Raw genomic sequence first — 27,845 nt, 5'->3', positions numbered from 1 at the left:
AGGCTGCCTTGGTGTTCCAAATCTCAGTTTTTATCTAGGTGGGAAATGCTTGGCTCCTCCCCCTGGCTGGAGCATCTCCCAATGGGATGATGTAATTTTATGTGTCATGCAGTGGGACTCAATGGCCCATTAACAGAAGATACCTCCCTGGAGGAAGGATGGGTTGTGGAAAAGATAAAGAACACTGCCCCACCTGGTTTTAACAGATGGTGATAGAATACATACTTTTGGTTGCATCCTGCACTGCAAGCCAAAACAGACCTTCAAACACTGGGATCTATATTTAGTGAAGGCCACCTGGTTAGTTAACACTAGAGGCTCCACCAATCAAGCTGGCTGTGCCCAATCAGAACCTCTACATACTGTAGAAGGGGATGAAGTCTCCATGGTATATACGAGGAATGTGTTAGGGAAGACAGCTTGGATTAGTCCTGTTTCAAGCAAAGGCAAACCCATGGGCATGTGATTCTTTTTGCTCAGGGACCTAGGTGCACTTGATGGGAAATGCAGAGGCACAGGGAAACATGATGTGTACCTTAAGGTGATTTGATATTTGGGTGAGAGCAGTCTGTGATGTTGAATTTCATATGTAATATGGGTTGTTGAATGACACTGACACTGTATGTCGTAAATACCATGGACAGTGAGTATGAACTGATCCAGTTACACCAGTCATGGACTAAAAGAATTCAACAAACATCTTGGGGGGATTTCCAGTGACTATTGAAATAATACCTGTGCTTGTGCAAAACCATATGTGTATATATATGTATATAGTTGAAAGGTATAAAATCTGGGCATTATATTAATGGTATAGAATTAGGGATGGATAATATCTTGGGCGCAGAGGAAAGGGGGTGGAGTTTTTTATGCTGTCTATTCAATATCACCCATGTCACCACTGGGGGGTATGGTTTTGGAAGGGAAAAACCCAAGTCTGGAAATAGGAAGTTTTCAATTTTTTTTCTGGGCTCACTCTGGAGAGACTGTGGGACCAGGACTGCTGTCACTGCTGCTACGCCTCCACTGCACCAGAGAGTGAGCCCTTGTACCCACACTATCGCTGCCACCACCCTGGAGAGAGAGCCCCTGCAGTGGGGCCCGAGCTGTGCCAAGTGGCACAAAGTCAGAATTTCAGCAGCACAACTCCTCATTTAGATGAACTAGCTTTCCAAGTTTCTTTTTGTCCCTGCTGTATATTGTTTTTGGGCTGGGGGGGAAAGTTAAACTGTGAGAGCCTCCCTATATATCTTTTTGTTTTTCCAAATACCACGTTGCCCCACTCCAGGGCCAGTCACGATTCTGCCTTTGTCTGGGAAACCACACCGGGTGCCATCTTTGGGAGACATTTTTGTTTGTTTGGTGGTGAGTGCCCTTTTGTGGGTAAAACTCTCTCTCTCTTTTGTACATTCTGTTATTAATATTGTGTGGGTATTGAAATTTTTCAGTAAGTTGTGATTCCAACTTTTGATCTCTCCTAGTGTTCCTCCATTATCAGAAGGGGCAGGGGGAAAAGGGAGTATCTTGAGTGGATTTAATTTTCTAGCTTGCTTTTAAACTAGTACAGTTCTCTAGGATCTTTGAGTGAAAGTTAAAAAGAACACTATGAAGGCATTCAAATTTATTGCTCACTTTCCAATTAGAAAATCTGGTAACTGAAACAATGATCAGTTGTATAAAGCATCAAGGGAGACCCTAGCTGATGCATATTTACCCAGTGGGATTTTAGAATCTAAGAATGTAGAATCTTGATCAGGAAGTGTTACCATTCATCTGATCATGTAAATTAGTGTATTTGGGTTTAAATTATGTAAGAATAAGAGCAGTAGGTGGTACTTAAGGGAACCTCTTTGAAGATGGAAGGTGGTTTTGTACTGAAACTACAAAGATGGAAATGGTACACAGACCGAAAGAAAAATTTTATATAAAACACAGTGGGATTTGTGTTGGATTTTAATGCTTTGAATGGAGGAAGAATATTCACCAATATACTGCTGGAATAATGAGGTTGTTTTTAGAGGAAAACTAATTATATTGATACTATTACTATTCACAGAATACCATCAACATTAGGTATAAATAAATGGGTTGTGTACCAAAGCATTTCTCTTTCATTTAGAATTAGTTTAGTGACAAAAGATGTTAAAGTGGCATAAAATGGAAAAGATAAAGGAACTTTGTTTTTCTACTTACTGTCTTTTAAAACTAGTCTTTCATTTCAGTGGAAAACAGACTTGATTGAACAGGTGATTTTTGGAACATCTGAGAAAGTATTACAAACAGCATCTTATGAATAAGAAGGCACAACTGATCTATCCTAACAGAGATGTGTAGGAGAGAAGGGCTGAAGTCCTTTTGAAGAAGGCTAAAACATACTATGAAAAATCCATTGTAAGAAAGGCAAGAGAAAACAATTAATGACTAAAACAAAATTATTAAGATATAGCATAACTAAAAAGAAACCACTTGAAAGAAGTTAAAGTAGAAGAAAAATAATACTGCTGCATCTTTCAATTGGCTACATACAGTTTGATCTCTAGACAAGAACAGTTGCAACGATAACACTTTTCTATTAGCCTTTAACTTGAAGCTACAGATCTGATGCAAGATTTCATTTTAAAATTTGATGACACTGACTTTGAAACTGCAAACTCTGTATCACTGCTACTTTGAGACTAGTCATTAAAGAACTACTTAGAATATATGATGACTAAAATTGTGGAAGTATTAATGAGTTGTAGATGAGACTTAAAGACATCCAATAACAAAAGCTGGCTTTTTTCCAGGAAATGAGGCTACTTTGCTGCATCTCCTTTGGAGTTTGCCATAGATTTATGAAATGATTTTATACTGTTGCATTCAGTGGTAATTTCTTCAGTGTGTCTAGCATGTTGCTTAAGAGAAAAACCACATGTATAAGCAGCTTAGCTGTGCTGGCAAGCCTGCGCATGAACATGATCTACACCAGCATGACATATTAGCAGTATAAACTGCATTTTCCCCTTTGCAGCTGTTAGGGAGAGGGAGAGCTCATTATTGCTTCTGAAACAGATTGATCTTTCTTTCTTTCACTCCCATTGTCCTTACTCTTTTAGGCAGTATTCTTGATTAACATGAAACAAAAAGATAAGCTGTGTTCTACCATAGTATGTATGTTTACTGAGGTATTTGAAGTAGTGTGTGCTATGTAAACATCTGCTTGAAAAAATTTGATTCCTTCTGAAAGAAGGGTATATAAAACCTCTGGAGACTTGAACCATTACTTAAGACCATGTGATGCTTGCTTTCTGTTCCTTAAGTGTAAATACTGTGGTCTACTATTAGAGAACAGCAATTGCATTTCTCTTCTCTACAAGAATTGAGATGCTTGAAAGCTCTTCTTTTTACCCTTGCAGCTTGATATTGCATAAATTTACACAAATAATTATTTTTACTCTTTAAATTGTAACAGTGGCACATTGACAAACTGACAGACCAGGAAAAGAAAGCAATATCCAAGTGGGTGATATGTCATCAGGTTGCCTCATGGCATAGCAGGAGTTACTTTAACTTGCTTGGCTCAGCTTCAACATGATTGTTACTTCTGCTTTCTAATATTTTCTGACATTATTGTGTAGTGTTTGATTTGGTATTCTGTCAACCTACATATGAGTTTGACATAGAATAGGTACTTTTTTGTCACGTTTTAAGTGACTTGTTTAAATAGACTTAGTAACAAATGGCCTGGTCGACAGCAAGAAGTTGTTGGAACTAACGAACACCACAGTACTTGGATAATTCAACATATTTGATACTTTTATATCATACCTTTTTATGTTGTGTTTTTAAAATCTATAGTTACCTGCTAAAAGCAGCCTTAAAATATTACCTTTGGTGTTTCATTGCATTTTGAAAAAGTTTCTTTCTTAGTGCTGTACTGGATATGTTTTAATGCTGCTCTGTATTAATTAGGCCCCACTTCAAGCTGTCAAACTGCTATTGTTACAAAGTATTCCCACTTCCTCCATCCACATGATTTGCAGAGTAATACAGCATTACAAGCAGACTTGAAATATGGTATAGGAAGATGAAGCTGAAGGGATGTGTTTTTCTTTTTAAATCTCTTTCTTTATCCAGTGAATAGCTGAAAATTCTTAGCACTTCTGGTTTTTATTTTTAAATTAAATTTCTAGCCAGTCTATTTTCTTCAAACAGTGATAATATAAAGCATGCATGTAAAATGCTTGTTTGAGTTAAAGGCAGTTATCAATGAGTAATTAATGTTTGGTTTTAGTGTTTCCATATGTGACACCCAAAGGAATTAATTGCATAGACTTTAAAGGAGAAGCTATAACTTTCAAGGCAACTACTGCTGGAATCCTTGCTACACTCTCTCATTGTATTGAACTCATGGTAAAACATGAAGAAAGCTGGCAAAAAAGACTAGATAAGGTAAGATCATTTTCCTTTAACTTTTACTGAAAAAATCATTTCTTCAGCTTAAAATTCAAATTTCAAGTTAGTTGGTTTAAACTTTATTATTCCAGGTTTAACTTTTATTTTTATGTACAGGAGGTATTAATTATAGATGCTTTCATAATTAATTACTCCTTTAACATGTTAAAACCTCATTCTGATTGTTGGTGATACAGTAACATTATTCATAATATTTTTCTTTTCCCAGCCCTTGTTCAGATAGTATTCCTATATTTTTAATACTATAAAGAACCTGATAGCATTCTACAGTAATAAGTGTAAGTAATAAGCTTGAAGCCCTCTAAGAGACCTAATTATCTGTGCTTGCAAAATGATGTGAAAATCTCTGAAATGTTCTGTGATAAGAAATGGTGACAGAACTGAGGAGAACAACCAGTTCTAACTTTAAAGGTCTAAGATACAGTTATTTCACTTACCTTTAGGAGATTAAAGAGATTAATTTAAGTCATATTTTAGACCATTTGGTTAATTTTTGGGGTGGGGCTCACCTGATATTATGTTATTCTTATGGCAGTGATAGTTCATGGTAAGCCTACTCAACCACTATAGCCACTTGAAAGAAGCAGCGTCTTCTCTCTTCAGATGAGATGTGCTAGAAACATGGCTAGGTTGTACTTCAGGCTTTGATATCTAGAATTTTGCCATCAACAGCTGGTGTCCTATATAGTCCTTTAGCTATTGTTGTCTTGTTTTTAATTTAAGATATTTCTTTATGGTTGTGTATCACATTTCAAATCTTACTCAATATGTGTTAGTGGCATACAATTCAAAGAATTAAGTTATTCAGACAAAATACAACCATGTTTGAATCCTTGCCCATGTCTCCTAGCTTTTTGTCCGTATGTCAAAGACCTGGTCTTATCTAACTGTATTGTGACTTCTGTCAATATTTAATTTATTATTGCTTCATCTAGGTAGTTTGAGGAATTATAGCAAACCTAAGACTTGAAGCTTGTTCATAGGATTGTAGGGTAATTCAAGTTAGAAGAGACCATCTCTAGTACAACCTCCTGCTTAAAGGAAGCACAGTTTGAATCAGATTGGGTTGACCATGGATTTTTCAAGTCTGATTTCAAGTCTCCAAGGCTGAAGACTGATGTCTTGGTTTAATTTAATTTTTTTTTAAAATGCCTTCATTTAATTTGAATTTTCTGGCCAATGTACTAAATAATGTTATAGTTTTGATTTGTTAATTTAAATATACTTATTTTTGTTGTGAGACAGAACTAGGAGCAGAAGCAAGGCAGGCTTAAAATTTAAATGGGTATAAAAAGAAATTTATTAACTACACAAAGAAGGAAAAAACCAAAAAATTCAGAATAAGATTTTCAGACTTCCTTCCCTCTCCCAACTTTCATAACAACAAAACAAACATATAAAAAATTACTTCAGTCAGTTTTAAACTTAAATAGTCTTTTTTCAGTTCACTTCGGAGAGAGAAGTTTCTTCTTGTCAGGCTATAGGGATTTTTTTACAAGGAGGAAGAAAACAGTTCTTGTGGTTTCATTTTCTTGGCACTCTTTCTAACTTTACAGCCTTCCCAGAGCTGTGCATGTGGGCTATGTTGGACTCATGGGGTATTGCTTTTAAGAATTAAATATTTTAAAGCAAAGGTTCTCTTTATTTCTTTTCTCTCTGTTCATGCTTTATCCTTAGAAAACTGAGATCCCCTTCTTTCCTCGGGGCAAAGATTTTTAACATAGGTACTTTAGTTAAATGATTTATTGAATGGAACACTCCAACTCCCCCATGCTTTGTTTTTTACGGTTTATAGGAATTTTTAGTGCAATATTAGTTTATCTTTACAATTTTACAAAAGGATTTTCAGCCAACTTTCACAGCATCTTCTCATTCTTTTTTTATTTAAAAAACTTATCTCTTGCTTTATTGATTTCAGGGTATTTTTTTTCCCCCTCTCATATTTAAAGGAAATCTGGAGCTTTTGCAAATCTTATCTGAGCACAAAGAGTTAAAGTTTCACACAGCTGCAAGAGTTGGGCCAGGCCAAGGCTTGTGGGGTGAGGGGCAGCTGAAATTTTAATCAGCCTTTTCTGGGGCTCAGCTGCAGCAGCCACACTGTCCATGGCCACCCCTGCTTCCCAGACAGGGGCCCGGCTGCCTCCCCCACAGGCCGTGGGGGGGCCAGCCGGGCCCGGCCCCTCTGAAGCTGCTCTGAGCCAGCAGCAGGAGCCGGGCCCCCCCCCAAGCCACGAGCCACGGGGAAGGAAGCAGGGCTAAGGTCTTATCAACAAGCCTTTCCTCTCCCCGGCCATCGGGTCCCTTGGTTTGTAAACGGGGGCCAGGCAGCCTCCCAGGCCCCCCTCCGCATTGGAGGGAGCCCGGGCCGAGCCGGTGTTACCTGACCAGTCACTGGAAATCAAAGAGAACTTTTTTGGGGGGTAATCTCTTTTAAAATGTGTGTTCACGGAGCGAACTAACTTTTTCTAATTGGCTGTTGAGGCTGTCAATAACTAAACCAGCCCTCAGTTGGTTTTAATCAACCCACAGAGGAAGCCCTCATAGAGAGAGCTTTTCTCTGAGTTTCTTCCCGGGTGAGCCCAGCACATCTGAGCAGCCTGTTCTGATGCTCAGCTGCTGTTATAGACCCACTGGGAGCAGCTCTTTCTTATTCCAGTATCTGCCTATTGTTTTTCCTCTTCCTACTATAGACCACTGTGAAGAATCTGGCTTAGTTTGTTGATGACCTCCTTAGATTTATTGGAAGGCTACTATGAAGTCCCCCCATAAAAGCCTTCTCTATTCCAGACTAAGCAAACACAGTTCACTCTTGCTGATCACAGTTTTCTTACAGCATGGATGAAGTGAATTTTTTCTTGTCAGTAGGTTAGTATATGTTATTACAGAATAATGTTAGTATAGAATTTAGTTTAGATTAGTTGTCATATTTTTATTTTTCTGTGGACTAACTTTAAAGCACTTGTTTTCAGCTGTAAGTGGTTAAAAATTCAAATTTAAATTTCACTTTAACTCATACAGAATCACAGAATCATTTAGGTTGGAAAAGACCTTTAAGATCATTGAGTCCAACCTTCAAATGATCACCACCTTGTCAACTAGACCAAGGCATTAATTTCCATGTATAGTTGTTTCTTGAACAACTCCAGGGATGTTAATTCCAGCACATCCCTGGGCATTCCATTCCAATGCTTAACAACCCTTTCCATGAAGAAATTCTTCCTGATGTCCAACCTGAACCTTGCCTGGTGCAGCTTGAGACTATGTCCTCATCCTGTCACTGGTTGCCTGGGAGAAGAGGCCTACCCCCACCTGGCTACAACCTCCTTTCAGGTAGTTGTAGAGAGTGATAAGGTCACCCCTGAGCCTCCTTTTCTCCAGGTCAAGCTCCCTCAGCTTCTCATCGTTAGACTTGTGCTCCAGACCCTTCACCAACTCTGTTGCCCTTCTCTGGACTTGCTCCAGCATCTCAATGTCATTGTCATGAGGGGCCCAGAACTGAACACAGCAGTTGAGGTGTGGCCTCACCAGTGTCAAGTACAGGAGGACAACCACTTCCCTGGTCCTGCTGGCCACACGATTGTTGATACAGGCCAGGATGGCTTTGGCTTTCTTGGCCACCTGGGCACATGCTGGGTCATGTTCAGCTGTTGTTTACCAGCATTCCCAGGTCCTTTTTTGTGCTGGGAAGGTTTTCAGACACTTCCTCAAGACTGTAGCACTGCATGGGATTGTTGTGGCCTAAGTGCAGGGCCCAACACTTGGTCTTGTTGAATCTCATACCATTGGCCTCAGCCCATCAATACAGCCTGTCCAGATCCCTCTGTAGAGCCTTCCTACCCTTCAGCAGATCAACACGTCCAGCCCAACTTGGATGAAGTCTGTGTACTTACTGAGGGTGCACTTGATCTGCTCTTCCAGATCATCAATAAAGATATTAAACAGGACTGGTCCCAATACTGAGCCTTGGGGAACCCCACTAGTGACCAGCTGCCAACCACACGTGACACCATTTACCATCACACTCACTTAGGGCCTGGACACCTAGCCAAGTTTTTAACCCAATGAAGATTGTACCTGTCCAAGCCATGGGCTGCCAGCTTTTCCAGGAGAATGCCATGGGAGACAGTATCAAAGACTTTGCTGAAGTCCAGATAGACAACATCCACACCCTTCTTCTCATATACTAGGTGGGTCATCTGGTCATAAAAGGAAATCAGGTTGGTCAGGCAGGACCTGCCTTTCCTAAACCCATCCTGGCTAGGTCTGATCCCTTGGTTGTCCATGTGATTGCATTCAAGATGATCTGTTCCATAACCTTGCCAGACACTGATGTCAGGGTGACAGGTCTGTAGTCCCCCATATCCTCCTTCCGACCCTTCTTGTGGATAGGTGTCACATTGGCCAATCTCGTCATCTGGGACCTCCCCAGTGAGCCAGGACTGATGATAAATGATGGACATTGGCTTGGCAAGCTCTTCTGACAGCTCCCTCAGCACCCTCAGATGAATTCCATGTGGTCCCATAGACTTACAAGTGTCTTAAGTGGCTCAGCAAGTTGCTAACTGCTTCCTCCTGGATTACAGGTGGGCTATTCTGCTCCCCATCCCTGTCTACCAGCTCAGGGTGCCAGTTGCCCTGAGGATAACCTGTTTTATTGTTGAAGACTGAGGCAAAGAAGGTGTTAAGTACCTGCTATAGCCTTTTCCTCATCCTTGGTGACTATTCCCCTCCATGTACAATAAAGGATGGAGATTTTCCTTGGTTCTCTTTTTGTTGTTAATGTATTTATAAAAACCCTTTTTATTATCTTTCACAGCAGTACCCAGATTGAGTTCTGGTTGAGCTTTTGCCTTTCTTATTTTCTCTCTGTGTAACCTAATGATATCCTTGTACTCTCCCTGAGTTACCTGCCCCTTCTTCCAAAGGTCATAAACCTTGTTTCTTCCCTGAGTTCCCATGAAAGATCCCTGTTCAGCAAGGCCAGTGTTCTTCCCTGACAGCTCGTCTTTTGGCACATAGGGACAGACTACTCCTGAGCCTTTAAGATTTCCTTCTTAAAGTATGTCCAGCCTTCCTGGACCCCTTTGTTATTAAGGACTGTTCACCAGGGGACTTTTCTGAAACAGTGTCCTGAACAGGCCAAAGTCCACCCTCCAGAAGTCCAGGGTAGAGGTTTTGTTGACGCCCCTCCTTACTTCACCAAGTATTGAAAACTATCATATCGTGGTCGCTGTGCTCAAGACAGCCTCTGACCACCACATTTCCCAGCAGCCCATTTCTGTTTGTAAACAGCAGGTCTAGTTGAACCCCACCCCTGGTAGACTTGTCACCAAATCTTCCGAAATATCGGAATAAGATGTGGTGTTAAAGAGGGCATCATTTATTCAGGCCAGAGGTCCCACAGGGGATACTCCTAACCCTATGCAGACGTGATTTTACAAGAGTGTTGCTTATATACAGTCACTACATGCATATTACAATTTACCCATTGCCATAAAACACACCCCGAGTTCCCAGATTCAGTCCTTGTTTTGTCTGTCACTACGTTCTTGAGCCAGATGTTGTCTTCTTATCTTCCAGCCGTCCTTGCTGGGAAAGCAGTTTTTGCATGCCTTGTTTTTCTACTAAAAGTTCACAGGCACAGTAAAAATTGAATTAACCCTTTTGGTATCAGGCTCACTTACCAGGGCTGTCAGGAAGTTCTTTTCCACATACCCCAAGAACCACCTAGACTGCCTCATCTCTGCTGTGGTGACTTTCAGCAGACATCTGGCAAGTTAAAGTCTCCCACAAGAACAAGGGCTGACAATCGTGAAACATCAGAGCCACTTATAGAATAGTTCATCTGCCTCTTCATCCTGGTTGGGTATTCTATACCAGACTCCTACCAGGATATCTTCCTTGTGGGCCTCCCCCCTGATTCTTACTCATAGGCACTTCTACAGCATAAGTAAATACGTTTTAAAGGGGGTCACTTGGAGATTTTAAGTTTCTCTGCTTTGGTAGACATGCAACTTGGTCACACTTGTCAGTGAAATTTTCTGGGGATTACAGCACACTGATGGTGAAGTACTATAATTATAATATAAAACAACCTTTTAGTTTGGATTCCTATAATTCCTAGTTTATTAGATGAGGAGATTTTGATTGAATTAAATAGTATAAAATTGTGGTGGGTTAACCTTGGCTAACAGCCAAATGCCCACCCAACTGCCCACTTAGCACCCCATCCAGCAGGACTGGAGTCTGTGTATGGGAGAAACAGGATGAGAAAGCTCACAAGTCAAGAGAAAGACAGGAAGATTGCTTATGAGTTTTTGTCCTGGTAGAAAATCTGTTGCTGATTAAAATAGGCAAGGTTAGTAGGAAACAAAAAGACAAACACTAAAACAGCTTTCTTCCCCCATTTCCCAGGCTCAACCTCACTCTAACTGCAGGCTCTTCTACACCCTGCTTGCTAGCCCCAAGGAATGCAATGTGGTGGGGGTGGGGGGTGGGGAATGGAGGGTTGGAGGTCAATCCAAAACACCTAATCTATGCCACTTCTCACACTTTTCCCCTGCTCCAGCACAGGTCCTTTTGAGGGCTGTAGTCCTCTGGGAAAACTCCTCTTTATTGGGAGTCCTCCATGGAACACTGTTCCTTTAAGAAATGTCCCTCTGCTCCAGTGTGGGGTCCTTCATGAGCTACAGTGTGGATATATTCCCTGCCCTGGAACTCCTTCTCATCATTCTCTTCTGGCCTTGGCATTCCCTCTGTTTCTCCCTTTTTGTTCCATCTCTTCTCTCCCTGGGCTGTTTTTTACTCTGAAATACATTTTCACAGAGATTCCATGCATGTGGTGGATGGGCTCAGCTATGTCCTGTGGTGGGTCTGTTTTGGAGCCTGTTTGACACAGGACAGCCCCTGGCCACCTCCCTCATATGCCAGTCCTGCAGCCCTCCACAACCAACACCTTGACACCTACACCCTGCACAAGAATTTAAAGACAGTAGTTGAATGTATTCAGACCTTTGCTAACACTATTTATTCCACTTCAGTTGTAGGGCTTCTTTTGGTTTTCTTGCCTTGTTTTACTAACTAAACATGGGTCTGTAAAAGTCTCTTCTATAACTAAGAGCCTGAGCAAAAAATAATTACTCTGTCATCTGATAAATACATGTAGGAGGAGAATGATGTTGATCTGTGTACTCTTGGGTTTCTTGGATAGATGCTTATGCTGCTCTGAAAAATAAATAAATATTAGAAGATGATAAAGTTCAGAATGTTTTCTCTGAGAGGTTAGAGGGGAAAATTATATTAAATTGGGCAGCCATTTGTGTGTGTTTTATCTGGGAGGTTTTTAAAGTTCTTGTAAGTCTGTCCAGTGTCTATAAAAGATCAGGTAGAAGAATTAAAAGGTGCAGCATCAAGTTTGTCCTTTATATATCAGCAGATTCACTACGCAGGGTCTGTGCTGTGCAGGTGTGTCATAGTAAGAACAGGATCTCTGTCAGTGACTAAAAGAAATGAGTGTTCTACAAGTTGTCTAAGTATCATAATCCAGCTTGCTCTCCTTCCTTCTCCAGCCTCGGCACTTCATTAGCTTCAGAACCATGTTTTATTTGGCAGCAAAACACAAATGTGAATAGTGAGAGTCCTGCTACTTCACAAAACTATACAGTCTCCATTTTGTAGAGGGACAGTTTAGCCCTCTCTGCCTTCAAGGGAATCTACAGCTCCTCCCAATTTAGTGTTGCCTGAAAACTTGTTCAGTATATCATTTAGTCCTGTTTAGTCAAGTTGTTTATGAAGATGTTGAAGAGAACTGGCCCTGAAATGGAGCCCTGTGGAACACCACTTGTGACTGGTCAGCAGCCTCATGTGACTCCATTTAGTACAAGCCAGTGTGCAATGTGTTTATCCAGCTGTGTGCTGGACATTTTATCCAGAAGGATGCTGCAAGAGAGAGTATCAAAAGCTTTATTGGAATCCCAAAAGATTACATCAACTGGCTTCCTTTGATCAACTAGGTGGGTTACCTTGTCATAAAAGGAAATTACGTTTGACAAGCAGGACTTTCCCCTCATGAACTGTGTTGGCTGTGATCAGTGACTGCATTGTCCTTCAGGTGTTTTTCAATAACTCCCAGAATATTCTCCATAACTTTTTCAGCCACTGAAGTGGGATTGACCCTCAACAAACATGAATAGCTATGATTAAACTAGATACCAGATTTTTCTTGCTGATCTAGTTTATTCCATGTGACTTAAAGAAGTTATGCTCAAGGTAGCTAGCTCCCCAAGCTTTGTATTATATATGCATCTATAAGGGCACATATAATGCATGCATTCAAATAAAATCAGAAAATCAGCATCTCTGTAACTATTCCTTGGGAATAAAACTTATACTGATCATTCCATTTATTGTCATACTGACTATTATCAGTCAATATATTCTTGCTGTTTTAAATGATCATGTAATTTTACAGGAAACAGAGAAAAGGAGAAGAATTGAAGAAGCATACAAAAATGCTGTGACAGAACTGAAGAAAAAGTCCCACTTCGGAGGGCCAGACTATGAGGTGCAAATTCTGCTTCTGAAATTTTTAAAAATGCTAAGGCTTTTGAAGATTAGTTTGTTTCTCAATGGAGTGTGTATGCAAATCAAGGTCATTGTGTAATGTGTTCATGCCACTTTTTCTGCCTTGGAAACTGAAACTAAATGAAGAATCTAAATCCTTCAGTGTTTTGAGAATAGAAGCCTGTCTTCACCTCGGATTTCCTATTCTACTTTTGTCTAAAGCATTTTGCTTACAGATATTTTTGTTGCCTTTTTAATTATTTTTCTTGTACATTCTATACTGCTCATTTGAATGTTGTGGACTCTTACATTTTAATTAGTCAGCTGTCTAGATATGTAATGCAAATATGAAAGCCCTGCCTGCAGGCAGTCTTAGAATCTGAAGTTTAATTTGATTTTTGACTTGTCACTGGCACTTGAAATGTGTTGATAAATTCAATTATTTTAGGTTCTGCTTCATCTGCTAAATGGCATATTTTATCAACTTCCTCCTCAGTTTGGTTATTGAATTAAAGTCTGAGTCTCTTAAACTGCCTCCTGAACAATAATGTAATGCACCTATAAAGCAATTTGCATAGCTTTTAAGAACTCGATTCTTTCATTTACGTTAATTAATTGGGTTTCTACTTACAAATCATAGCCTGAGAAATAGTATTAATATGTTGAGATATTTAAAAGGTATTTGAGCTTATGTTCTCTGTTGTGGCTAAGGCACTGTAAAAGAAAAGGATGGATAGGAAGTTGAACTTTGTCTACCTGGTTATGAACTCAACTGCTTCCCCAGATATCCCTGATGTAAAGTAGATTTTTGAAATTTGCTGGATTAGTTTGTTTTACAATAAAATAAAAGCAGTAAACCTAGTTTTCCTAAATTACCATTTTACTTAGGGGACACAAGTTTTTAATAATTGATTCAACTCTACCTGCTGTGTATTGTTAAACTGTCCTTTCCAATAATTCTCAGTAGTGATCCACACAATTTTGTCTTGTGCTTTGAGCACATATCTGAAATCCACCTTAAGGCAATAGAATACTTGGAAGGAGTCTAAATACACAATTATCTTAATATACTTACTTACGTACGGTAAACATTTTTAAGAGAAGATATCTGTTAATTAAAATCTAAATCTCATATCAAAGCATATTGACACTGTTACTCAGTCTTCGGTTTTCTGGGGGTTTTGCTTGTTTACTTAAGTATACCTAAATTGTACTTAAAGGAAATAACTTCTTTTAACAAGTAGAGTTTTCAGATTAATTCTAATATATGAATATTGGTGAAAATATTTAAAATTTATGGAAGAAATTTCCTTCTGTCAGTTATCCGCATAATACATAAATAGCTATTTCTAATACTGAACTTAAGTGGAGCTCTCATGTCTCCAAAATCTTGAACTAATTTTGTTTCTTATGCTCTAGGAGGGTCCTAATAGTCTGATTAATGAAGAAGAATTCTTTGATGCTGTTGAAGCTGCTCTTGATAGACAGGATAAAATGGAAGAACAGGTATTGATAGTTAAAAAATGTGTTAATGATGGGCACTTCATGGAAGACTTCTGTGACTTGATTGGTCCTGGGATGCATCTCCTGAAACTCTAGATATTTTAGACTGACACATATAAGTGGGATTCATTATATAATATTTACAATTAAATATTTTTAACACTAATTTTGAGAAAGTGACTAGACAGCTTGCATAGAAAAGGATAGTATAAGTGTTAAGCTAATTGTTTCTGGTTTTTAACTCCTAAATAAATGTATTAGTCCTGTATAAAACTTATCTCTATATATAACTGATGCCCTGGGCAAATAAGAATATCTAATGATGCAGCTATTTTTCAAAACCTAATTATTGCTCTGAAGTTTCTTTTGACTGTAGCAGTATGTGAAATAGGAAATAGATAGTTCTATTGACGTTTGGTTTTGTTTAAAAATTGTGTAGGCTCTGGCTATTTCTCTAACTAATTTCTTGAATATACTTCAGTGACAAGGATCAAAAAGGGATGTGTGTGATGAAATATATAGAATATGAGAAAATATAGTAGTGTATAATATGAGAGGGAATAATAAAGTGGTGCTTCCTTTGTCTTAAAAGGTTTTTGGCTTATGAATATAGTGAATACAATCACTTGGTTAAGAAGTATAAGACTTTCTAGTGGACATATTATACCCAACAATTTATCTATGTTGGGGTTTCTTAGAAGGTAAAAGTTTTGAGTTACTGTAGCACTACTACATGGATGCAACATCTGTCATGCTCCCAATCTATTTTGCTTAACCTGGAAATATACCTTGAAGTATAGATTAATGGGTAATTCAGTCTCCAGGTCCATTTGCTTCCTGAGAACTCCAGCAGGATGGCAACTTCATGTCTGTCATGGACAGCATTAGTTGTAGCCATTATAAAGATTGAAGGTGCCTCACTGTTTCATAGTCCATCCAGTAGCAACTGACTACCAGTAATTAGCTATTTTGTTGCAGTCCCAAAGTGAAAAGATCAGATTATATTGGCCGATATCCTTACCTCCTGGAGATGCATATTCTACTGTGGGGACTCATAGATTTGTACAAAAGGTAAGATATTTCTCCTGAACTCCTCTGTATAGTTGATTGACTTGTATATAATATTTTGCATGGATAGGTCAGATTTTTTTAAATTGTTTTTTAGATGCTTCTAGAATAACTTTCAGTGGTTTACTCATTTTTAATTGAAGTAGCTGGAATTATAAAAGGACTGTTTTCTGTCTTGGCTAAAAAAATCCTGATTTCAGAATCTATTTAGAATACTCTTGATTTGTATAAAGCTTGTCAGTTAGCGATTATAAAGAAAAAATCAACAACTTGCTAACCTCGCTGCTTTTAAGATACCGTCACCAAAATTAATTTAATTGGTAGGAAAAAAAAGTCTCTTGCATTAGGATCAATTGACTTCTTTTAGTGTTACTTGAAACACTATGACTTTTTTAGGGCTACACTGGGATCATAATACATCATAGGTGCATGAAATCAGCATTTGCCACTGTGCTTGCTTCTTATGGTGCTTTTGTTTTCATTTTCTTCATTATCTTGTGCTTGCAAGTTGGTACTGAATGCTCTGTTGTGCCTTTGTTCTGATTACTTGGTTTTTTCTTTGTCTGTCTCTGGTAGCTCTATAGTCGCTCTTCCTCCATGTCTTCCATTGATCTAGTCAGTGCCTTTGATGTTCACAGATTCAGCGCCCAGGTACTGTATTAATGTGTAGAGTGGGGGTTGTGTATCTTTGCTGCATTTCATCCTCTTCTCTAGAACCTGAGTTTTTTGTTACATAAATCGCTGTTTACTCTAAACTAGTATGTTGAGACAAAAAAAAGTTATCTATTTCTTTACTAAATGGTTGTCTTTTTACATTCTGCTTGCATGCATATCATTTGTGCAGAGGCCCAAATCTTGTGAACTGTTGGACTCATTTCATTAGCTTTACTAAAAATACCTACAACTTGAAAATTTTGCATTTCTGATTATAATAAAAGTAATAAAATAACACCTGGTTTGTGTGGGCTGGAGATGGTCTTTGCTTCAAATTGTATAGTTTTTCTTGTTTTTAAATCAAAGGTTTAATTCTGTCTTTAAAATTTGTCACTTGTAATAACATTAGGACACCAAATTTTAAGGTTCTCTATTATAATTTTTTACCTCTACAACTAGTTTTATTACCAAAAGGTCAACTTTAGTGTGTTGTTAAAAAATGAGATTTTGGCTATGAGAACTTTTACTGAAGAGTTCCAATATACTCAATTATGGTTCAGAAAATGTCTGACATCCTGAATAAGTGAATTTAGTTGTAGTGACATATTCCAGTATTGTACAAAATTACTCTAGGTGCTTGCTCTGAAGAGCATAGTTTAAAGTTGAATTAGACAAGTAAATTAATGTGTTTGGTCTTTAGTCTCAAAAAAAATCATTCAAATAACATTCATGCCATTACTTTTCTTTCTGCTGTGGTCCATATGATTGTGAATATGGGGCTTCCTTCTGGGGTCTGTTGGTTTTGGATTTGTTTGTTTTTAAATTATGAACTAACACTGTGTAAGGCCCCAATAAAAGGACTTTACAGTGGTTCATGTACTCTGGGTTAGACACACAGAAGAAATACTTACCAGATATTCTCAAGAGGTCAAAACAAGACAAAAGTTTATTGGCAAACTTTAGAAAAATCAGAGAGCTTTAGCAAAAGGTTTACTACAACATCAAAACAACATAAAACACTTCTCACAGCATTAATTTGGTCCATTCAACTTAGCAAACTTTAAACTCGTGTGATGTTAAATTACTCAAAATGTTCCAAGAAGAGGGAATTAGTAGAAGAAGAAAGAGAGAAAGACAGAAAGAAAATATATAGAAAAGCATGCATATAGCTACCAACTCCTGGGTTCCAGAAGTGTTCAGATAGAAACTCCAAAAGGAAGGTAGGTTCAAGACATACTGGCCTCATGCTCAGCCTTATATACCTCTTGGCCTTCGTGGCCCTGATAGCTTGGGTTTTAGCTTTTATATTTTTCAGATTCTCTGCTGCTTAGTGTGTAACTCTGAAACTTCATATTAGGTGTTAATAAGTTCTCTTCACAGGGTAGTTAGACAAAACAATCCCTTCCTAGCTAGAGAATCAAGGACACCCATTACCCAAAAAGCATAAACAACAGCAAGGGAAAGGGGGCAAGCCAGGGGGCTGATACTTCATAGCCTGGAGCTGTGGTTGGATAATTGACTCCAATATGTAGATGAACCAAAACTTATAAAAGTGTAAAGACTTGTGACTGGGATCCATCTTGGATTTGACTTGGGTATAACCCTGACCGGGGTCTTGCACTGCCCAAGGTGTATCCTTTTAATAAATACCTATTTTATTCCTTTTGCTCTGTCTAGTCTCTGTTCTGGGTCAGCCTTTCCAGGCATCAGCCCCTCCCTCCAGGTGGGACTTCCAGCCACTCAGAAGCTGGGTTAGGTGAGAGTGGAGCTCTGCCTCCAATGTTCCATGTTTGGCACCACTGCAGGGCTGAGATACTGGCTCTAGAGGTGGGGAGTGGGAGGCAGTTCACTGTCTCACCAGGGCAAGGCCCAACCTGCCCCTCCCCCCCACACACATGCATCCCAAAATGTCTTGAGACATCCATCTTTCCAGTCTCTGACACACTGCAAACAGCCTACTTTTTCAAATAGAAGGAATGGATTTTTCTTTTGAGTAACACAGCCTGGAATGATACTACCTGCATACCTTGCCACCAGCTTCGTGAGCAGAACCCTAACAATTAAGGACTTGCTTATTGGACTGAAATCCCAACACTTGCCTTGACTTACTGCAGTCAGTTACCTTCTGGAATTTGAATTTTTTACAAGGGGAAAAATTATGCAGGTCATATTGCACAACACCAATAGGCTGATCTACTGATACTCCAGTCACATTAATAATTAAAGTTAGGTTTTGTAGAGGAGGAGGGAGGAAATCAAGTAATAGAAAGCAAGTTTGATTCTAAAGATAGAATTCATTTTCTGTCAGGCTGCACTGCCAGTTCAACGTAAGGGAAACAGTCATTAAAATATGTGAACTTTCTCATTTTCACCTCTTACGTCTGTAATAACATTTGTGGGTCCGTATGGTAAACCTGAGTATCAGACCACTAGTGTGGCTGAAAACCTAGCCACTTAAATCTGAGATTGATCAGGTCCTTATCACAATAATGCAAATTGACATTAAAGATCAGGGTCAAATGGACTGGATTATGGGGTCAAGATGTTGCTCTTTCTAGCAGCTGCAAGGATTATACTCTGTAGAAGCTACTACCCAGTGTCTTAAAATGTGGTTTCAAGTTAACTGACTACAGAAATGTGATATTGACTGGTGCCAGGTCCAAGACAGAGACACGGCACTCTTGATTCATGTAACAAAGACTAAACACTTTATTCTTATGAACACTCTTTAAACAGGGAGTTTGAGTTTCCTGGGGACACACATATGATTGGTTACAATCTCAGTAACTCATTTCCTTGACCAATGATACATCTTAACTTAGTGTCTTGAGGTGACTGTATGATGCCTATATCCCCAAATCGTCTGTTCTGTTAGTGTTGAATATTAAATTCTGCAACTTTAAGACTGGCTCCAGGAGTAAAAAGGGGGGAAGAAGAAGTGCAGAATTTGTTATCAGAGACTGCACTGGCTCCCCCACATTCCTGCACACAGACTGTGTTGTCTGCGGTGAACAGAGAGAGAGAGCTTTCCTTTGCTCTTGGTTAGTTTTCTGGCTAGCTGAGGCAGAGAAGCCCCCTGGATTGTTTTTTCCCTTTTTCTGTTTTCCTGGAACTGTTTGAACCTGCTCTGAACTGAAAACCCAAAAGAGCACCGGGACCTCACACCTGTGGCCCACCGTGCCTGGCCTGGGCTGCAGCATTCCCCAGCACAGGAAGGACTGAGAACAGACTCAGTGAGCTGCGCAGCCCACAGAAAAAACTCTTCTAAATCTGTCATCTCTTCGGAACAGCAAGAGGTTTTGCTGTTTGATATTGCTCATTTTTGTGCTGGGAAGTGTGTTGCCTGTTAAATAAACAGTTTTCTTTTTTTTCCCCACTTCTCTCCAATTTTTTTTCCTTTTTCCTAGAGGGACCTCATTCACAGGCTTCCTCCCAAATTTGTCCTAAACCAGGACAAATACCTTTGGCTCCCAACGTGGGGCTCGAGAAAGTGGAAAAAAAACCTGTTCAGATTGCATTTTGGTTATACTTACTCTGTATTGGAGTAAAGCAGTCAGTAACCATGTTGTTTGAAGTCATAATGTCTATCATGTCTGTCGGGATGGAGGCCTTTATGGGTCTCGGGTCTCTAGGCTTTTTTGAGGTTTTAATACCTTTCTGGTCTCTAAGCTTATTTTCTTATCCGGAAATGGCTCCAGTAGTGTCCCTAACATGCAGTTTTTTCAGTAGAGGAGCACGAATTAGAATAGCTATTGTGCTGGGCTCAGTAATAATGATTTATAGAAAGATTATAAAACTACTGGAGTTTGTTCCAGGTATTTATAGTTTATAGTTTCTTCGTCCTACCCTACGTCCCAGTTCCAATAGCATGTTTTGGAGGTTCATTAGTAATTGCACCCAGTTTGTTAGAGGAGGAGCAGGGAATGAGGCTTTTCAGCCTTAACTTTCTTTTTTCTCCCCTGAATCTGTTAAGTCATTTTTTGAGGATGTTCAGTTTCCCCTGAATGTCAAGGATACCACCTTCCTGGTATTTCATCTGGTGAGCTTCCTCTACACAGTCTGCAGCCTCTCTAGAATGAAGGCTGAGATGTCCAGAGGAGCTGATGGGACCCCTGATCCAGGAGTAGGCCCAGGCGTGGAAAATTATGAGTGGTGTGGGGAATGGGAGAGAATGGGTAGAACCCTGAAGAAATTTTCTGATCCCCCAGCCTGGGAATTTTCACATGAACAAATTCAGAACCCAGACGAGGTGGGGAAATATCTGGAAGAGAAGTGCCATGATGATTCTAATAAAAAAAAGATCATTGCAATAAACTAGGCCCTGGCATATGCTTATCGCACACTGCTAAATACTGTAGAGCAGCAGAGAAAGGCAGGGGGGCAGGGAAATAAATCAGCCAATACCCCAGTCACTCAGGTTGTAGCTAAACCAAATCGTAAACCTAAGCCACTGGCAGTTATTGCAGGAAGAAAGCACACCAGCAAAACTGATTGGCCAGTGGACGATGATGATGAAGAGAAAAGATCCTCAAGGCAGGCTTCCGATACAAAATCAGAAGTCAGAACAACTGACACAGGATCAGAAGCCAATATTGAGTCCCTATCTCTGAAAGACCTTCGTGGCCTGAGAAAGGATTACACCCGACGACCTGATGAATCTATAATTAGTTGGTTGGTCCGTCTTTGGGATGCTGCAGGCGAGGCTACAATTCTGGACGGCACTGAAGCCAGGCATTTGGGATCCCTGTCACATGATCCTGTCATTGACCAAGGAATTATGAGGGGGCCTAACTCTCACAGCCTCTGGGCACGGGTCCTGGACAGTGTAGCACAAAGATACCTGTGTGCAGACGATCTCTATATGCAGCAAACCCAATGGAAGACCATAGAACAAGGGATTCAAAGCTTGAGAGAAATGGCAGTGGCAGAGATTGTTTTTCCAGATGACCTAACAACTAGGAATCCAGACTTAATGCCATGTACATCCGTGATGTGGCGAAAACTTGTACGACTTGGGCCCCATGAATATGCTTCTGCTTTAGCTATAATGAAGCAGGATGACAGGGAGGAGACTGTATTTGATATGGCGAAAAAGCTCGAAGCATATGCAGATGCCGTGCATGGCCCAACACATGCCAGAATTGCAGCTGTGAAAACACGTCTGCAAAAATTAGAAGATAGGATAGAAGAGAATCACAAGAAACTCAGGGAGGAAATTAAAGAAGACCTTCTCCAAATCTTGGCTATACAGATCAAAGGTTCTGGCCCCAAACGTAAACGTTCCCCAGATGGGGAGAGAAGACCCTTCTCACGAGCTAAATTGTGGTCTTTCCTGCGTAATTCTGAAGAAAACATGAAAAAGTGAGATGGAAAACCTACTGCTGCTCTGGTAAAACGGGTGCTTGAATTGCAAGACAGCAAGATACAGAGAGAGAGTTCCACCAAAAGGGAAGCAGCTCCAGTTGGCCGTAGCCAAACTGCCAGGTACAATGATGATGATGATAACATGTCCAATCCCCTTGAAGGAACCTCCAAGACATATGCTCAGGGTAAAAAGAATAACCAGGCTTAGAGGGGACCTGCCTCTAGCCAGATAGAGGCCAGGGAAAACCGTGTTTTTTGGACTGTGTGGATTCGTTAGCCTGGCACATCTGAACCACAAAAATATAAGGCTTTGGTCGACACCGGTTCGCAGTGCACACTAATCCCATCAAAACATGTAGAGACAGAATCTGTTTCTATTGCTGGTGTGACGGGAATCACAGGATTTTACTTTAGTGGAAGCGGAGGTGACCCTGACTAAAAATGAATAAAAAAAACACCCTACTGTGACTGGCCCAGAGGCCCCGTGCATTTTGGGCATAGACTTCCTCCAAAATGGGTATTTCATAAATCAAAAGAGACTCAGGTGGGCTTTTAGAATAGCTGCTGTAGAAGCAGAGAACATTAAGCGATTGAACACCTTGCCAGGACTATCAGAAAACCCATCTACAGTAGGACTCCTGAAGGTGAAGAAGCAACAAGTGCCAATTGCCACCTCAACGGTGCACCGTCGGCAGTACTGGACGAATCGAGATGCTGTGATCCCCATCCACAAGATGATCCGTGAGCTGGAGAGCCAAGGGGTGGTCAGCAAAACCCACTCACCCTTCAACAGCCCCATCTGGCCTGTGCGTAAATCTGAAGGAGAATAGAGATTGACTGTGAATTATCGGGCATTGAATGAAGTGACTCCACCACTGAGCATTGCTGTGCTGGACATGCTGGAAGTCCAGTAGGAGCTGGAGTCCAAGGCAGCAAAGTGGTATGCCACCATTAACATTGCCAATGCATTTTTCTCCATTCCTTTGGCAGCAGAGTGCAGGCCTCAGTTTGCTTTCACATGGAGGGGTGTGCAGTACACCTGGAACCAACTGCCCCACGGGTGGAAACACAGCCCCACCATTTGCCATGGACTGATCCAGACTGCACTAAAAAAGGATGAGGCTCCAGAACATTTACAATATATTGATGATATCATTGTGTGGGGGAACACAGCAGCAGAAGTATTTAAAAAAAACGAAAATCATCCAAATTCTCCTGAAAGCTGGTTTTGCCATCAAAAGAAGCAAAGTCAAAGGACCTGCCTGAAAGATCCAGTTCCTGGGAATGAAGTGGCAAGATGAACAATGCCAGATTCCCACTGAGGTCATCAATAAGATCACTGCAATGTCTCCACCAACCAGTAAGAAGGAAACACAAGCTTTCCTAGGTAGCATAAGTTTTTGGAAAATGCACATTTCTGAGTACAGCCAGATTGTGAGCCCTCTTTACCTGGTCACCTGCAAGAAACACGATTTCCACTGGAGCCCTGAGCAGCAGCGAGCCTTTGACCAGATCAAGCAGGAGATCGCTCATGGAGTAGCCCTTGGCCCAGTCAAGACAGGACCAGAGGTGAAGAACGTGCTCTACTCTACTGCCGGGACCCATGGTCTGTCCTGGAGCCTTTGGCAAAAGGTGCCTGGGAAAACTCGAGGGCGGCCTCTGGAATTCTGGAGCCGAAGTTACAGAAGGTCTGAGGCCAACTACACTCCAACAGAAAAAGAGATCTTGGCCGCCTATGAAGGGGTTCAAGCTGCCTCAGAGGTGGTTGGCACAGAAACACAACTCCTCCTGGCACCCCGACTACCAGTACTGGGGTGGATGTTCAAAGCAAAGGTTCCTTCTACCCACCATGCCATCGATGCCACATGAAGCAAATGGATTGCCCTCATCACACAGCACACCCGTATTGAAAACCCGAATTGCCCTAAGATTTTGGAAATAATTACCAACTGGCTGGAAGGTGAAAACTTTGATCTTGCTGACGAAGAGGAACAGGAACAAGTGACCCGAGCCGAAGAAGCCCCACCGTATAACCAACTGCCAGCAGATGAAACATGCTATGCTCTTTTCACTGACGGTTCCTGCCGCATCGTGGGAATGAACCAGAAGTGGAAAGCAGCTGTATGGAGCCCCACACGACAGGTTGCACAAGCTACCAAAGGAGAAAGTAGATCGAGTCAACTTACTGAACTCAAAGCTGTTCAGCTGGCCCTGGACATTGCTGAAAGAGAGAAGTGGCCAAAGCTCTACCTCTACACTGATTCATGGATGGTAGCCAATGCTCTGTGGGGTTGGCTGGAAAGGTAAAAAAAAGCTAACTGGCAATGTAGGAGAACACCAATTTGGGCTGCTGACGAGTAAAAATACATTGCCACTCGGGTAGAGAGGCTACCTGTGAAAGTCCGTCATGTAGATGCCCATATCCCCAAAAATAAAGCTAATGAGGAGCATCAAAACAACAAGCAGGTAGATCAGGCTGCGCAGATAGAGGTGTCAAAGATAGACTTAGACTGGCAGCACAAGGGAGAGTTGTTCCTGGCTCAATGGGCCATGATGCCTCAGGCCACCAGGGTAGAAATGCTACCTATAAGTAGGCACAAGACCGAGGGGTGGATCTAACCATGGACAGTATTTCTCAAGTTATCCACTACTGTGAGACATGCGCTGCCATCAAGCAGGCCAAGCGGGTCAAGCCCCTCTGGTATGGGGGACGATGGTCCAAATATAAGTATGGAGAGGCCTGGCAGATTGACTACATCACACTGCCCCAGACACATCAAGGTAAGCGCTATGTACTAACCATGGTGGAAGCCACCACTGGATGGTTGGAGACCTACTCTGTGCCTCACACCACTGCTCGAAACACCATCTTGGGCCTTGAAAAAAAAGTTTTGTAAAAGCATGGTACTCCTAAGAAAATTGAGTCAGACAACGGGACTCATTTCAAGAACAGCCTTATCAACACCTGGGCTGAAGAACATGGTATTGAGTGGGTGTACCATATCCCCTACCATGCACCAGCTGCAAGGAAAGTGAAGAGGTACAATGAACTGTTAAAAACCACTTTGAAAGCATTGGATGAAGAATCTTTTAAGAATTGAGAGCAGCATTTAGCAAAGGCCACCTGGTTAGTTAATACCCGAGGTTCCACAAATCGAGCAGGCCCTGCCCAGTCAGAGTCCTTGCATACAGTCGACAGAGATAAAGTCCCAGTGGTGCATGCCAGAAGTTTGTTAGAGAAGAGAGTTTGGATCAATTCTGCCTCAAATACAGACAAACCCATTCATGGGATTGTCTTTGCTCAAGGACCAAGTTGCACATGGTAGATAATGCAGAAGGATAGGACAACACAGTGTGTACCTCAGAAAAATCTAATTGTTGCGTGAGAACCATATGTAAATATTACTATTAAATATAACTGTCATTGTCTGTCTATTGCTGTATCTCGTATATATATATGTGTATGATGTATGTGTTTATAGAATTGGAGTATGTATCAGATATGGTAGTAAGCTGACGATATGGGGATAAGGGGTGCAATGTCTTGAAGTAACTGTGTGATGCCTATATCCCCAAATCGTCTGTTCTGTTGGTGTTGAATATTAAATTCTGCAACTTTAAGACTGGTTCCAGGAGTGAAAGGGTGGGGGAGGGAAGAAGAAGTGCAGAGTTTGTTATCAGAGACTGCACTGGCTCCCCCGCATTCCTGCACACAGACTGTGTTGTCTGCAGTGAACACAGAAAGAAAGAGCTTTCCTTTGCTCTTGGTTAGTTTTCTGGCTAGCTGAGGCAGAGAAGCCCCCTGGATTGGTTTTTCCCCTTTTCTGTTTTCCTGGAACTGTTTGAACCTGCTCTGAACTGAAAACCCAAAAGAGCACCAGGAACTCACACCTGTGGCCCACCGTGCCTGGCCTGGGCTGCAGCATTCCCCAGCACAGGAAGAACTGAGAACAGACTGAGTGAGCTGGGCAGCCCATGGAAAAAACTCTTCTAAATCTGTCATCTCTTCGGGACAGCGAGAAGTTTTACTGTTTGATATTGTTCATTTTTGTGCTGGGAAGTGTGTTGCCTGTTAAATAAACAGTTTTCTTTTTTTTCCCCACTTCTCTCCAATTTTTTTTCCTTTTTCCTAGAAGGACCTCATTCAAAGGTTTCCTCCCAAATTTGTCCTAAACCAGGACATTTAGGATCCAATAGATGGGCTGGGATTCTCTGTATTTGCTCAAATCCCTCCTACTGTCACTCATCCAGGTACCTGCTTGCTTACAGACTGGCTGGGTTTCAGACTGTAGCTTTAAACAGCTGCAGTATGCACTGTGACACAGAAAGAATGATCCTGCTAACTTACTCCCGTCTGCCCCATTCTTCCCCCATATCTTCCCTAGAACAAACTTGCCAGTTCATTAAGTTACTTCATCTGCTCTGGAGATTCATTGCTAGTGAACAAGCAGGTGAAAGACAACTGATAGCATGAAGAGAAAAGCAGCACACCTTTTGGTGACAACCTGCTGTAGACCTTATTATTAGGAAATTGTCCTCTGTCCCCAGGCTGAGGATTTGGCTTTTAAAAAGGCAAGATAAATCTTGGTTCTGAATAAATGGGGCTTGTTTCTAGACTTCGTTTATGTGAAGGGAATCTTTGTAACAGGTCAAGTAGAAACTTGCAGCTTTCATTTTAAGATGGAAACGCATATTCTGTCAGGAGCTGGTTCTTCAATGTGCCTTCAGAAAGGCATTGATTAGTCTCTGCCAGTTGAGTGAGAGGTTGTGGGCTTAAAATGTTGCAAATGTGTTGCAAGTCATTTTCTCCTTTTAAAGGACTATCAGATTTTAAAATAGATTGAGCTCTTCTGAGGGCCTTTTAAATGAAGATCTGTCCATTTAATGTTAAGACCAAGGCTGCATGGGATAGAAGTATTTTTGCAGATCATTCCTGTAGTCTGCCAGGAACCCAGAGGTAATAGTGTGGCCTCCTCACTGAGAAAGAAGCTGTGAATATTGACTCAGTGCCTAATGTGGTACCTGAAATAGGTTCAGGCTGACAGCAACCAGCAGGTAGATCACAGTTTGGACAGATAGTATGCAAAAGGCAGTTGTAGGCACTGCAATTACTTGGTCAAATAGAAGCAATTGCTTGTTAGTGAAAAACAACATTCTCCTCTGAAAGCTGCAATGATACCTCTTCTTTCCCGAACCTAAGGGGAAGCTGTCTGAAAGATGTATTAGCAGGAATGAAACTTTACTGGGAGAAGAGAGGGAGGGAAAAAACTAAAGATGCCTTTCAAGTTTTCAGAGGAAGTCAGGGGGCTAAATGCTGAACAATTCCAAAGGCCTTAAACTGTTTAGATTGTACTTAGGCACATTGTACGATTCTTGGGGTTGTCTTGTGCAAAGCCAGGGGTTGGATGCTGTGATCCTTGTGGGTCCCTTCCAACTCAGGTATTCTCTGATACTCCTGTCAATGCTTCATTCTCTTCTTTCTTTTGCTATTCTTCTCCTCCCTCTGCATTTGGCATGAAGCAAAAAGCAGCAAAATACAAAATCACATACAAGCCAGCTTTGTCCCTAATAGATTAGGAGCAAAGGGAAGAGACAGGGACCCTGAATATGTTGCAGGTAAAGTTGCAGGAGCATAGTGAGGATTCCTTTCTGAAAGAAGTGTGACCTAGAGCTAGAAAACTGAATATTTAAATAGCTCACATTCTTACTTGGCTTGGATTGTACTGTGTCATTGTTTCCCTGGAAAAAAAATTATTTAGAAGACTATTTGGTCAGAAACCTGTTAGTAGGTGGCAGGAAAAGATGGCCTGTCTAAAAGCAGAAACACAAATCTTGTGGATGTTTATACTTCATTATAACTAAAAAAAAAAACTTAAAGAAAACAAAGAAAACCCCCAAAACTTGACTGATAACTTGGTTTCTGTAGAGAATTCTACAGTTAAAATAACATAAAGGAGCATTTCTGTTGAAAGGATTTTACTTTTTGTTGTATTTTGAGGATTTTGACTTGATTCAATTACTTTTTTTCTTCAAGTTGTAAAAAAACCACCCATAGGCTCAGGCTATTAATATTGTGATTATACAGTTCTTAGACTAATCCATATGTTGGTCAATTGACTAACCTTTGCTTGCAATGCATTTCCTCTTTAAAAAAGAAATTTCTACTGATTCAGGAAAATAGTGTCAGTTACATGGACTTTGATGTGATGAGTTTTAGTAGTCACCTACCTCTTCGGCAA

At 40.7% G+C, this 27,845-nt stretch overlaps 1 protein-coding gene and 1 pseudogene across 5 annotated transcripts in view; both read left to right on the top strand.

The window, feature by feature from the left end:
- LOC148220147 (ceramide transfer protein-like) overlaps window positions 1-27,845 on the top strand; it is a 159,336-nt gene that overhangs the window by 116,694 nt on the left and 14,797 nt on the right. For 4 of the 5 annotated variants that reach the window (XR_015799148.1, XM_088155722.1, XM_088155720.1 and 1 more), the window contains 5 exons: window positions 4,274-4,431; window positions 12,926-13,018; window positions 14,437-14,523; window positions 15,499-15,591; window positions 16,165-16,239. Coding sequence is in view for 4 of the 5 variants with exons in the window: in XM_088155722.1 (XP_088011848.1) it covers window positions 4,274-4,431; window positions 12,926-13,018; window positions 14,437-14,523; window positions 15,499-15,591; window positions 16,165-16,239 (506 nt within the window). In the remaining variant the exon portion in view is untranslated. The remainder of the gene's footprint in view (window positions 1-4,273; window positions 4,432-12,925; window positions 13,019-14,436; window positions 14,524-15,498; window positions 15,592-16,164; window positions 16,240-27,845) is intronic. The other variant, XM_088155721.1, reaches the window with a different exon arrangement.
- On the top strand, window positions 16,251-27,507 carry LOC148220148 (uncharacterized; annotated as a pseudogene).

This window comes from Sturnus vulgaris, chromosome W (assembly GCF_052056855.1).
Source record: "Sturnus vulgaris isolate bStuVul1 chromosome W, bStuVul1.hap1, whole genome shotgun sequence".
Taxonomy (NCBI): Eukaryota; Metazoa; Chordata; class Aves; order Passeriformes; family Sturnidae; genus Sturnus; species Sturnus vulgaris.
Note: the sequence above shows the minus strand (reverse complement) of the source record. Positions and strands in the feature narration are given on the sequence as shown.